General features: G+C 47.4%; 1 protein-coding gene across 6 annotated transcripts in view; it reads right to left on the reverse strand.

The window, feature by feature from the left end:
* TNIK (TRAF2 and NCK interacting kinase) overlaps positions 1-12,732 on the reverse strand; it is a 157,182-nt gene that overhangs the window by 52,318 nt on the left and 92,132 nt on the right. For all 6 annotated transcript variants that reach the window (XM_080604216.1, XM_080604219.1, XM_080604217.1 and 3 more), the window contains 4 exons: positions 11,656-11,746; positions 10,154-10,284; positions 4,318-4,372; positions 3,742-3,820 (listed from right to left, as the gene is read on the reverse strand). In XM_080604216.1, the coding sequence (XP_080460342.1) occupies positions 3,742-3,820; positions 4,318-4,372; positions 10,154-10,284; positions 11,656-11,746 (356 nt within the window). The remainder of the gene's footprint in view (positions 1-3,741; positions 3,821-4,317; positions 4,373-10,153; positions 10,285-11,655; positions 11,747-12,732) is intronic.

Below are 12,732 nucleotides of genomic sequence, written 5' to 3' on the forward strand. Positions count from 1 at the left end.
TGAGAGGATTCAGGCAACTTCCCTGTTGACACTTAGCACGGTCTCAAAGCTGCACCATCACAAGTGACGTTTATCATTCTGTCCTCTCCTACTCTTCCCATGCATGCTGTTATCTACATTTTTGCAGGTGTGATTAGGGGAAAACACCATTCTGCTGATCCTGGGAACCATCCGTATAACTGGGGAATGACCAAAGCCAAATGGCATCACTGGCAACCAACAAAATGCATGGAAATGTTCCTCCTCCCTTCCCTTTGACCTCTGAAGTGCAGATAAGAATCAAGAGACCACACATACAGACATAAATACCATTCCTTAAAGGATTGTTACTCAGACTTTTGTGGCCCTGGGCTGCATTACAAGAGATGTAACTTTCTGAAAACCAGTGGGACAAGCTAGGTTGAGCATTTTTATTTATTATTTAAGATTTGACCACCCAATATCACATCGCTTCTTAAAGCTCAGGGCCCACAGAACCTCTGAGCGATGCTGGATGAGCCCTAACGGTGTTACTGCTCCACAGTGACCCACCAACTCTTGGGGTCCACCATACCCCAGTGTCCCCAAGGCGAATGGGACGTGCCCTTCCCACAGCACGGCTCGGTGAGACCCCTCCTCACCAGCAAACAGTTAGATTCGATCTCAGCCAAAACAATTTCAGCCAAATCTTTAATAAACAAATTTCTCTTAGTCTCAAGTTTTTACATATCGAAAGTTTTGCTGGAACTAATTTCGCCACATAATAAACCCAAGAGAACAGGGATTTACAAGAGGGATGTTGACAGGCCACTACGCTGTATGTTGCTTCAGCAAATGGGAAAATGAGTGCAAATTAATGTCAGAAGCCAACAGATACTACAGAATTGCATTGAGAAATAAAACAATAAGCTTTCAGGGATTTTACTTTTAAGCTGTCAGACTAAAAGTGATTTATCTTTTAAGTGCTAATCCATACAAATTGAGATGCAAAAACAAAATACACTACTGGATCCAATTAAATCCTCCCTCCAGCTTTATTAATGAGCCAATCTTCCTTCTGCACCTTGCCTCAAGAAACCCAGTGTCTCTGTGTATTCCACAAGGGCATGTCCATGTGATGCTCTAAAAACACACCTCTAAAAAATGATTCTTCTCTCAGTCTGAACCTAGAGAGGCTCCAGTTATGGGCGCACAGCCCAGTGTGCCCTCAGATGTGGTCGAGATGAAGTAGTTTAAAAATTATCCTTCAGCAAACGATGGGTTTGTCCATCTCCTAGGGCTCCGATGCAGTATTTGCAGAGGGATGCAGGACACAGCTCTGTGCCCAGCCTGGCTCTGTCGGCAGCTGGCTAAGCCAAGAACCAACCTTGCGCCTCACCAAGCTGTTGTGACAAGTTTCCATCTGCAGCAGCTAGAATCAAACCCAACTCAGCATTGCACAAAATGCCCCGGGAGCCTGCAGGTGCTCGGCACTCTTTCCCAAAAAGGCAGCAGACAAGAGGTTTCTTTCTCCCTGGCTCCGATTCAGGGTGACACCTTCACACGGCTCATCGCCTCCCCCGGCGCAAGCCAGCCTATCTGCACAGCCACACGCACTGCTGCTCCTCCAGCTCCCGGGGTTTGCAAAGCTTAAATCAATGTTTGCAAAGGCTTTCCAGCTTCTTGGATGAAAAGTGCTATTGCAGTGCAAATATCACTTCATTAACAAAGAGGTTTTGTCATTTCCTATAAGGCAGGGTTAGGAAGTGTTTATGGTAATGGCATCAGTAAAGTTCACGTAGATTTTACCTGTGAAATGCAGGAGAAAGGAAATAAAGCTTCATTGCTGGCTGGTTTTAATTGGAAGAGAAAAGGATACCAAAGAGTCTTTAAATTCACAGGAGCACAGCAATGCTTTAAAAGCAAGTTCAAGGATCTAGCAAGCAATAAAAATATTTTCCTCTCTAGGATTTTCAATTGGGCAGCTCCTGTGCTGCTGCTACCTGTCAGCTGCTTTCATCGTATTATCCTCAGAGGTGCTGCAGTCTGTTAACTGTCTCTTTTACATAAAAAAGATGATCTTCCTACCTTGGGTACTCTCATGTGTTGCCGCACACAGAAGCAAAAACAAGCCCAGACCCAAAGAAAAAAGGAAGGATGCAGAAAGGAGGAGCTGGCAGGCAGGCTGTGTGATCTGAACCTTTCTCCATTTTGTTTTTCTCTTGAGATTTGTTTTTCTGAAAAACAGCCCACTGGCAGCTAGAGAGCCGCTGTGAGAGCCTGGTCAAGCATCTCCTCTCCTGATACGTCTTGCAGAGTTCCGGGCCCCAACCTGGCCAGGCCCAACACCTCTGGCTGAGAAATGAGTCAAGGACAGGACACGAGCAAAGCCCGAGCTCAAACAGCCAACTGCTCAGGCTGCTCAGGGCTGAGCTGTGCAACCAAGCAGAGGAGCAAAGCTTAGGACACAGAAATCTGAGAGAGAGCCACCTGCCACACACAGGAGGGGAAGGTGGTGTCGAGCAATACCCTGGCTGCTGCAAAACGCATCAAAGCATCTCAGACACTTACTGAGGGGGAAATAAAACATAACGACCACCCCGGTTCAGTTTTTACCTTAAGAAGATGGGGAAAATAGTCTGCTCAAAGCCTGCTTCTGTCAGCTGCCTTCTGTCTGGAGGCTGAGAAAGCCTTTGCTGAATAAACAGCATATTTGTATGAAAAATAAACTCTGAAGTCTTACAATCCATTTTGTGCTGTAGCAGTGTAGCATAATGGAGTAGGAGACTGGTGATCTGGCAGAAAACAAGTGCCTAAGCTGTTTTCTCAGCTCTCTATCTAATGGCATACTAAAAACACTGTGCAAGGAGGGAGCACCTTCGATACCCTCTGGCAGAGGTAGCAAGGAAAGGCCCCTCTTGTCCTGGTTTTGCACTGGAATATCTGAGGATGGGGCTGACAAAACGAAGTCATCTCTTGCTAAAGCCTGGGTGAGTTTTTAGGGGTCTGACCCCAAAACTCCACCACCGTGCCTCTCCCCTCCCAGCAACAGCACACCTCCTGCTTTGGCACCAAGTCTATTCAGTTCCTGCCAACTACTCTGCTCCCTTTTTCTTTATGTTTTCGAAAAGATAACATGCTTCATTTCAAGGAATAAAGCAAAACTCTCCTCGTTGATCTCAGCCTATCTGGGAGGAAGGGGCAGCGTTGTTTCTCTAATGCCTGGCAGATCCCTCCTGACAAAACTGCTGCTGAACCTGAGGCAGGCAGAGTGCGAACCAAGGATGAGTGTTTTTAAGGACTCCAGCTCCATCGGTACAGAACATACAGTAACAAAACAACATCTGCTGGGCTTCAGGAATATTTTTCCTAAGGGTTTTTATTGGCATACCCTGCTTTTTTACAAAACTGTGATGTACTTTTTCCTCCAAAATTTTAAAATAAAGCCCAAACTAAGTACAAATCTCCGCATTCCTGGGCCTTCAAGATAAACTATCGTTTTTCTGGCACGGGTACATGTTTCCACTTGCAAACGGAACCTTACTGGAAAGAAAGGGGAGCCAAGCGAGGTGTCATCTGGTTTCAGCTGTACAAAGCGCCCTGGAAAAGCCGTCCCGGTGCTGGGAAGGGCAGTGTGAGACGCATTTCCCTCGCTACCTCCCCAGCTATCTTCTCCTCACCTCACAGCCGTGACTCGTGCAGACCAAAACACCTCTCCACGGGAGACCCAGGCCCAAACCTGCCCCCGTTTTACCACCGTTGAAGACCGAGAAAGAGACTCACCACTTCTTTGATTTCAACCTCGGGGCTGGGTTGCGGGGGATGAGGAAGAGGGCTCTCATGGGGTGCATGTCACAGAGAGCTGCAAAGAGCAAGAAGAGGCATTAAACAGGGCCTGGTGTCTCCCAGACCCTGCGGGCTTCCCAAGGAGAGAGCTGGCACTCCAAAATTACGGCAGTATGAACGGTGTGGATGTGCCAGCTAAACCCAGTGTGCCGCACTGGTGGCCAGTAGCGTACCAGTGATGAGGAGCAGCCTTTTAACTGCTTTCCTTCACCTTCTTCATTATCTGCATTTTTCTGGGAGGAAACTGAGTCACAAAAAGCTCAGGTGACGTTGCAGGAGCCACACGGGGGTTGTGTGCCTTTGCTCACTGCTCCAATTCCCCGGGCCACGCTGATCTGGCAGCTTTCTCCCAGCGTGCCTTGGACCCCGCAAACTCCATTTCACCCAGCCCAGGCTGCTCAGCAAACTCCCTGCACGGTGTTTCTCACACAGATCCCTGTGCCGGCTGCCACTCAGCTAATGCCAGCAAGTTACGAGAGGCGTTAATTAAAGCAGAGCCAGGCATCTACTTACGGGGAGCGCCTTCCGCCATCTCGATGGCCGTTATCCCCAAAGACCACAAGTCACTCTGTAAAACAAAGCAAAGGGAAACGCGTGATGCCGTGGAGCACTGTCACGACAGTGAGCACCGAGCGAGCCCCAGAGCTCTGTCCCATTGAGCTGGGTCTCTGTTTTCTCCGCCAGATCCCAGACCCGCAGCACAGGAGCTCATCTTTTATGCTCTGCCTGTTTGTTAGGGCTTCAGAGGAGACTCCCAGCCCTGCTGTTTATCCCCAGCTTTATTTCAATGTCTTTACAGAGTTTTTGGTGGATGCCACACCAGTTCAGGCGTGGGACGCGGCCAACCCCTGCAGCCACCTTGCTGGGTGCTGCTCCCAGTGGCCACGGTGGGGACGCTGCCTGGGGAGATGCTGGTGCCCCAAAGGTCCCAGTATGCCCTCGTGGCTGTGACACCCCAATGGATGAAACCCCAAATCCCCAGTGAACCAGCAACAAACCACCTTCCTGCTTCATGGATAGAGAGAGTGGCAAGGGGCAGGAGGGGAGACCAGCCCCAAGTGACCCCGCTTCTGAGCAGCGAGCACCAGGCATCACGGCTGCTTCTGCTGATGGCCATGGAGTGTAAGCGGTGAAACTTCTCTCCGAAGCAGCACGGGAGTACTTGGCTCAGTGTCACCTGCATGGTTTGGCATGAAATCCTTACGCTGGTTTCCTGTGTGAGGTCTTTGTTGTGTAACAGGTCAAAACCACAACTTTCAGTAAGTATTTTGGTGACAGTTTTATGTACAACTAGCCCTCAGCACCTTGCCACCATCTGGAGGTGCTTCTTGGTGCTAGAAAGGTGCCTGGATGTTTAACCCAGACTGCAGCCAGCAGTGCCCCCATGCAGACAGGGATGGGGACATCTTGCCTGCACTGACCAGGACTGCCTCCCCCTTCCCGAGAGGCTGAGCTGAAACACAGCATCCCGTGCACAAATCCCAGCTGCTTTCCTGAGCCTTTGGCAGAGCCAAGGCCGAAGCTCGGAATTTCATGCCCTGTGACCTGACCATCCAGCTACAAGGACGCAGTGCAGCGGCCAGGCTTTAATCCCCATCACAGCCATGTCCTGATCCCGGGGGTGTTTTTAGCCCACGGCATCAATCTGGGTCCTGGACAAGCGGGGCTGTCGGCTCCCTGCTCAAAGCTGGATGATACAGAAATGGATTTGTTACAGCGCCACCGAAAACAGGCTGTCGGGAATAGATTAGAAACATTAAGTATCTTGAGATACCTCAGGACACTCTCTTGAATCATGCACTGCTCGTTAAATACAAGCTTGAAAAGCAGCATTTCGCCAGTGGGAGGAGAAGCGGGCACTTTCATTTGCTCTGTTCCCAACCTTCCTCAGCCCACATGGTTGGTTGAGTCTCCTGAATGATCAGTGCACAGAGACCGCAGCTATTTGGAAAACTCCTTTGATTGCACGATTGTATCCCTTTTCCTTCGGTTTTCTCACTTGCAAACAGGAATATTTATATCCCCAGCCCCCTGCCAGAAAGCCCTGGCGAGCTCCACTCCTCACCAGGCCATGCCGTAGGAAAGCCCAGGTGAGAAAAAGAAACCCTACAGCTACACCTCTCGGTCCTGTAAGGAGCCCTGAAGGATGGCTCAGCCCTCGCAGGCAGGAGAGGAGGAAGAGACAGCGTGTGCTTGGGCAAGGGAAAACGAGAACCTTCCTTAACGGCACTGCTGCGACTTGTTTTTTGTTGGCAGAAGGTGGCTAATTCATTATTTTGGACACCATGTATAGGGCTGCCTAATGATTCATAACTCAGCACCCGATGCGTCGGGAACAGAACCCAGACTAATTTTGGTGCCTTCATCTGAAGCACAGTCCCTGACACATCTCCAGGCCTGGGGGTGGAGGAGGTGCCAGCTGGCACCACACACTCGGCTAACGCGAAGCCAAGGAGCTTTCTCCTTCCTCTCTCCCCTCTCTGCCACGGACCACGAGCACGGGGCCGCTCTCCCAGCAGGTCCGGTAGCGATGGCTTTGTCCCCAGTCCTCGCCTGGCCACAGGTCTCACCAAGCAGGTCGGCTCCCCAAAATGAGCCATGATGAAGCCACGGCTTCTCTGGGAGCCCGGTGTGAAAGCTGTAAGGCCGAAGCCGGGGTCAGTGCCATGCTGAATGAGGCGGCTTTGCCACACCAGAACAAGACAAGATGGGACAGGGGCAATGGCCAGGGCAGAAGCTGCGGTCCCCCAGGGAAGCCCCATGCACACAGCTGATGTGGCTAAGCTTAAAGAGGTCTCTTGAAGACTGGCCAAACTACGCAGAAAAACGAGCACCCACTGAACAGGTACTTGTCCGAGTGCAGGACAGACCCTGCCCTCCACTCTCCCTCGGCTGCCTCCAGTCCTCACCTCCTGTTCTGCCTTCGCCCTGCTTCCTGCCATGTCCCTGCAGTCCCTCTTCGATCTTCTCTCCATTTCAAAAGAAGCCCTTTCCAGAGAGCCTCGAGCCTCTAATCCTACAAATTGGTACGCCCAAGACAGGCTGTTTTTCCCAGCACAAAGCACCGAGAGCTCAGCCAGAGCCAGAGCGACCTGCAGGGCAGGAACCCCTGGGGACCACAAGCACCTCCTCATATGCACCCTCCCAGGGAGACAACCTGGATTTGCAGTTTCAAGGCATTTTTCCTCCTTTTTGACTCAAGTTTTCCCATAGCGAATGCCGTCCCAGTAGTTCTTGCTACGCATCTTTGTACCTGCCTGAAAATTCTCTCTCCAATCTCATTTGCAGCACTTTCGCAGGACAGTCACATCCATTCTTTGTCTCTGCTCAGCTGGGATTTGTGCTGCATACTTAATTATCTCAGTCTTTCCACATGATTCAGTACGCATGACCCCTTCCTTTTGGTTGCCGCTGAACTCCTTCCAAATTCCTAGTGTGTCTTTCCATATTGAGGTGCCCAGTATTATATGCAAGATGCCAAGTGATCTTAAAACTGGAGCAGCGCAGAAAGGGATTATCACCTCTCTAAGTCTCCGAGAGAAAGCAGAAAACTCAGTGGGAAGCACGCATTTTATGCTGATCTGGAATTCAATTTTTTTTTTCTCTTTGAGTCTGAAAAGCTTTTCAGTCCACCCAGCAAAAAGCCACAGCGCTAATGTATTTGTATTGTCTTGACTTGGGAAGGGAAGCAAGTTTGTTTTTTTTTTTTGATTCTAAGCTTATTGACAAGATATCTCTAAAGAAAAAGGAAGACTGTCTGGGGCAAAAACCAACAAATAAGTTCAGCAACATGGGGTTTCTATCTATTGTTTTTTAAAGTGGTTTATTTTTGTGAGGAGGCATTTACTGCATCCTTCCATAGATTACACAGGCATCTCTTTCTGGCTGAGAAAGCAGTGAGATCAGAGGCTTTTTGTCCAACAGCTTAAGCCTGTGAGGATTCCTTTTTTCACCCAATAAGTCTCATCTTTTGTATTCACTATTTTAAGCCAGTTGGCCAAATCTGAGCATCTGATTTGCATCCCTTTAAAAAAATCCCCATTTACATTTTTTTCCCCCCACTTCAAAGCAAGAGCATCAGGTGCAGGGACACGATCTGGGGAACAGACTAATGTCCAGCGGCTCCCACATCGCCGCGAGCTCCGAAAACACCCTGCAGTAAGTGTGTCGGCAGCAATCAGCCTTCTGTTTCATATCCCCAGTCAAGGAAAAACCATAAATGCCAACTTCAGAGACAAAAGCAGCCAGCCCACTACGAGCATTTGATCCTCAGGGACAACAGAGGCATTCTGGTCCCAGCCTTGTGCATCAGTCAATGGCATACTAAGTGCCCCCTTGTTCTGGAAAGAGGAAAAACCTCAGGGATCTGTGAGGGTAAAAAGTTGCCTATGAAGTTATCACCCTTCCTTGTAAAACAAAAGGACCACAAACCCACATCCCTCCAAACGACGGGACGTGCAGCTCTCTTTTCCACGACTGGAGCACGGGCTTCGGCCGTGCTACAGAGCACAGCAATCAGGGGAGTTGAGGAAATGCCTGTTTTAATTGGTTAATCAAAGAAAATTAAATAATTGCAGGTTAAACTATTTCTACATGTCCTTATCATTAACAGTTTATGTAACCCTGAGTCTGAACTGACACTGGAGAGCTGCTCTCAGGAAAATCATCAGTTCAAAAGTTGACTGATACGCTGAAATGGCTGCAATGCTCCTACGAAGACAGGCTGAGAGAGTTGGGATTGTTCAGTCCAAAGAGAAAAGGATCCGGGGACACCTTACAGCGGCCTGCCAGTGCCTAAAGGGACCCTGCAGGGAAGCTGGGGAGGGACTCGTGGTCAGGGAGTGAAGTGGCAGGACCAGGGGTAACAGCTTTAAACTAAAAGAGGGTAGGTTTAGATTAGATGTTAGGAAGAAATTCTTTATTATGAGGGTGGTGAGGCACTAGAACAGGTTTCCCAGAGAAGCTGGGGCTGCCCCATCCCCGGCAGTGCTCAAGGCCAGGCTGGGTGGGATTTGGGCAGCCTGAGCTGGTGGGAGGGGGCCCTGCCCATGGCAGGGGGTTGAGACTGGAGGAGCTTTGAGGTCCCTTGTGACTGAAACCAGTCTGGGGTTCTATGAAATACCAAAGCACCTTTTGGTTACTTTAGAATTCTCTGAGAAGCCAGTAATTGACCTCTAAATTGTACCACCATGGTGGGCTGTTGTGCTATTACACGGCAACATCCTACTGTTAAAAAGCAGCTACCTAGCCCCATACCGAACGGTCACCAAGACCTTTATAAACATTACTTTGTAAAGCGACCTCTCAGCATGTGCACAAACAGTGGTACAGCAAGCTGTATATATCTTTCAGCTTCTCCTCCAAAAGCTCCAAAAGTTTTAGTGTTTTTCTCTACTCTCTGGGAACGTGCAATGAACCTTAGGCTGTTTGCAGTTAGAAAACCAAGTTCTGGACACTTCGAAAAAACAGGGGACAAAAATCAAGGGACATGCCTACAGATGTGTGTCCAGAAACCTGCAGTAAGGCAGAACTGGGATAAAATATAGTAAGTTTTTCTTGCTTTAAACACCAGCCTTCGCTGGGGTTTGAATGGGCAGGTGGGAATCATCTCCCTCCTGCCGACCTGCTATGTGGCACATACCTCTCTGCCACGTTTGAATTCAGCAGCAATGTTGTGATGCCACTGATCCAAAAATAAACTTTAAACAGGCAACAGAGACATGTGAAAAGTAGGTCAGACCCCCGAACGTCTGATTGTGTGGCAACCTTCAGATCTCCCCGTGAATACCTGCCTGCAGGCCAAAAGATGTGATTTTGCCCTTTCTAAACCTGACCTGACTTCTCTGCAGAATAAACTGAGCAAACACAGCATGTTTGATGGTAGTATTTAAACATTCAGCACTGAAAAGCAGAATAGCAGGTAGGAAGCCTCAGTCTGACACCTTTCTCAGCATGGGGAAATACTTCCTCGCAGTAAATTTTGAGACGTGAACAGCACAACGAAGATTTGCGTTGGACCTGAATTCACTTCTCAAAATCTAACAGCCAGAAAGCAGGAGGAGACTACGCTGCCTGTCAATGTACTTTGCAAAGCTGCGAGAATATACTGAATTCCTGACTGCTCTAGTTTATGGTACTAGGGCATAAAATCTGAGATCATACCAAGGTGTTTATGATCACAAACTCTAATTTCAAGCACTGCTAAGTCAGACAGCACACAGAGAAAACTCCTTCTGAGTCTCTCAGCTGCTTTAATCCCTTGAGTACCTTAGTAGCGAATGTGCTAGACTTTGCACAGACTACGTCTGTAATGATGTACAAAAGAGTATGAAGATGCTTGTTTCAGTACCTTAAAGTCGTAAGTGGCATCAGGATTTTCATCACAAGCAATGACCTCAGGGGCCATCCAGTAAGGCGTTCCAATGAAGGTGTTTCTCCTGCCCACCGTTCTGTCCAGCTGAGCGCTGACACCAAAATCCACTGTGGATCAGAAAGACAACAGGGCACCATGAGGTCAGAGACAAACCTGAGCAACGTTCTTCTGGTGAATGTAAAACATTAAAGTACATTAGTGCATAGTCAGGAGAGAAAAATATGGCTGGAGACATTCCTGTTTCATCTCTGCTGAGGTCAACAGATCAACAGAGGTCATCCAAAGATGAATCTGATCATCTGATCTCCAGGTTTCGTAAGAAACCCTATGCCTCTTCCTCCTTGCCAGGAGGCAATGAAAAGAAATCACAACTCCTCATACTAATGAGAAACAGGGTTAGAAACATGAATAAGCAGCAGCCTTTGTTCTATGCTTTTTCATTTGAATTAAAACCTGCCAAATGTTTGTAGAAGCCTCATTTTTCTACCTAAATTCTTGCTGCAAACGGCAGAAATGCACAAGGCTTAAGGAACTGAGGGCTAAGGACAAAGGCCCATAGGGAAATGTCAAGCATAGAGCTGCAAAATGAAGCAAAAACTGATGAAATCAAATCAATGAGAGAATACTCTATGGTCCACTAAGTTCACTTTGCACAACATAATGGTTGGAGATTTGCCCTGGAGAATTTCCCCTTGGAGGGGAATCTTCACCAGCATAAAGCCAAACGAGCTGGTGGTGCCATCTGTTAAGCTGGGTTTTTATTCTGCTGTGAAGAGAGAGGAGAGACATGGTAAAACAAGGTTTCCACCTCACTTTCCCAGTGTAAGAGATCTTTCATCACTAGCATAAATTAAAACGCACAAAGACAGCTTTAATAACATGGGTGCTGGACAACTGAGGATATCAGCACATCATCTGTGCTGATCTGCTGTCATCCGTATGATCTCCATGTGGATGATGGGTCGTCTCAAGGGTGACTAACGCTGCATACAAAATTGGGAGTAGTTCTTGCAAATGAAGCTCTCTCCCACAGGTTGCCTTGGAAAACAAATCTGGATTATGTCACACTAAATTGATTTGATTACTGTCCTGTAGGACACTACTACAAAGCAATGGGGAAACAGGCTTTGAGACCGTCCAGGGATGCACATAGGCAAATTTTCAACCTGGGGCATGAAAAAATGGTCATGATTGCTCAACCCGTATCTGATGGCAGAGTTGCTCAAGCCACCTCTATAACAGAAATGCCACTGAAGAAAGATCTTTGCATGCAGAACTTGGTCATCAATCACTGACAGTTTATTGCATGGCACTTGATCAACACCCAAGGTCATGTTATTGAGGCTGGCACAAGAAAAAACACACAGTAGCTCTTAGGATCCATCCCATTTCTCCAAGTCATTTACAGGCTCTACCAATTTTTTGCTTCTCTCCAGCAAGCCTACTTGCAATTTCCAAGAGCTCTAACCCACTCTTACCTAGTTTAACTTCTGCATTTTCTGTCAGCAATACATTCTGTCCCTTAATGTCTCGATGAATTACTTTGTGCTGGTGTAGATGACTCAAGCCCTAGAGAATTCAGAAAAAGGTTAGAGGAATCCAAGTTCAAAGCATGTTATTTTCTGACATTCCTCCTCGACCAATTATGGTCCAGAAACGAAAGACTCACAGCTGGAGTTAAGCACCTGAGAACACTTGTTTATCATGTGTTGAAAATACTGCCCTGTGTTACACGCTGGGAGGACATCCCCAGCAAGCGCAGTGCCCACGGGCTGCCTCTGTGTGCTGCAGTGGGTGCTCTCTGTCGCAGGGGACAGGGACTGTCAGTTCTACAGGGATTAAAACCAACCTTTCAGTTTCTGCAGGAGCCCACATTAACCCAAATTCCTCCGTATTTCTAGGCGTAATTTTCCCCGTGTGCTTTCTTGCCCTAGGGAGCCATTTGAGCAGCAGAAATAATAGAATGTTTTTGTCTCCTTTCTATATTTCCATCATCCAGAAACCAAAAAAACAATTCTCTTTGTTATATCGGTCCAATAAATGGGGCTCCAATATACAGGAAAGCTTGTACTGAAAAAGCTACCATGCAAATACAAGTATTATAACTTGCACATATCCCTAATAGAGATATAGCTCAAATTAAAAGCCCGTCTCAAAGGCTAAAGGTAAACGAGCTTTTCTGTTGTGCTTTTTTATTAGCTCATTAATTTCTTTTTGCAACCTACATTTTTATTTCATTCATTTATTATTTCAGTTTCAAAGCAACATCCACCTATATTGCCAGCTGAATAAAATATGGATTTCTTTAGAAACTAATTTGGCATTAGGTTTACATTTCACATTAAACATTCATATTTGAGGAAGAAAATAATTTCTGCTATCACTGCTGGTAGTTATAAGTCATTTTTTGCTTGTTACCTTGGGACAACACTGTGGAACAGATTAGATCTGTAGAGGAGCCCTGCTGCATTCAATTTTTAGCCACATTATACCCAGTTAGAGGCTCCTTTGTGCACTGGAGGCAAAGCAAAAATTTCACTCAATTTCAACAAATC

The sequence above is a fragment of the Anser brachyrhynchus genome (assembly GCF_964034855.1).
Source record: "Anser brachyrhynchus genome assembly, chromosome: 9".
Classification (NCBI taxonomy): domain Eukaryota; kingdom Metazoa; phylum Chordata; class Aves; order Anseriformes; family Anatidae; genus Anser; species Anser brachyrhynchus.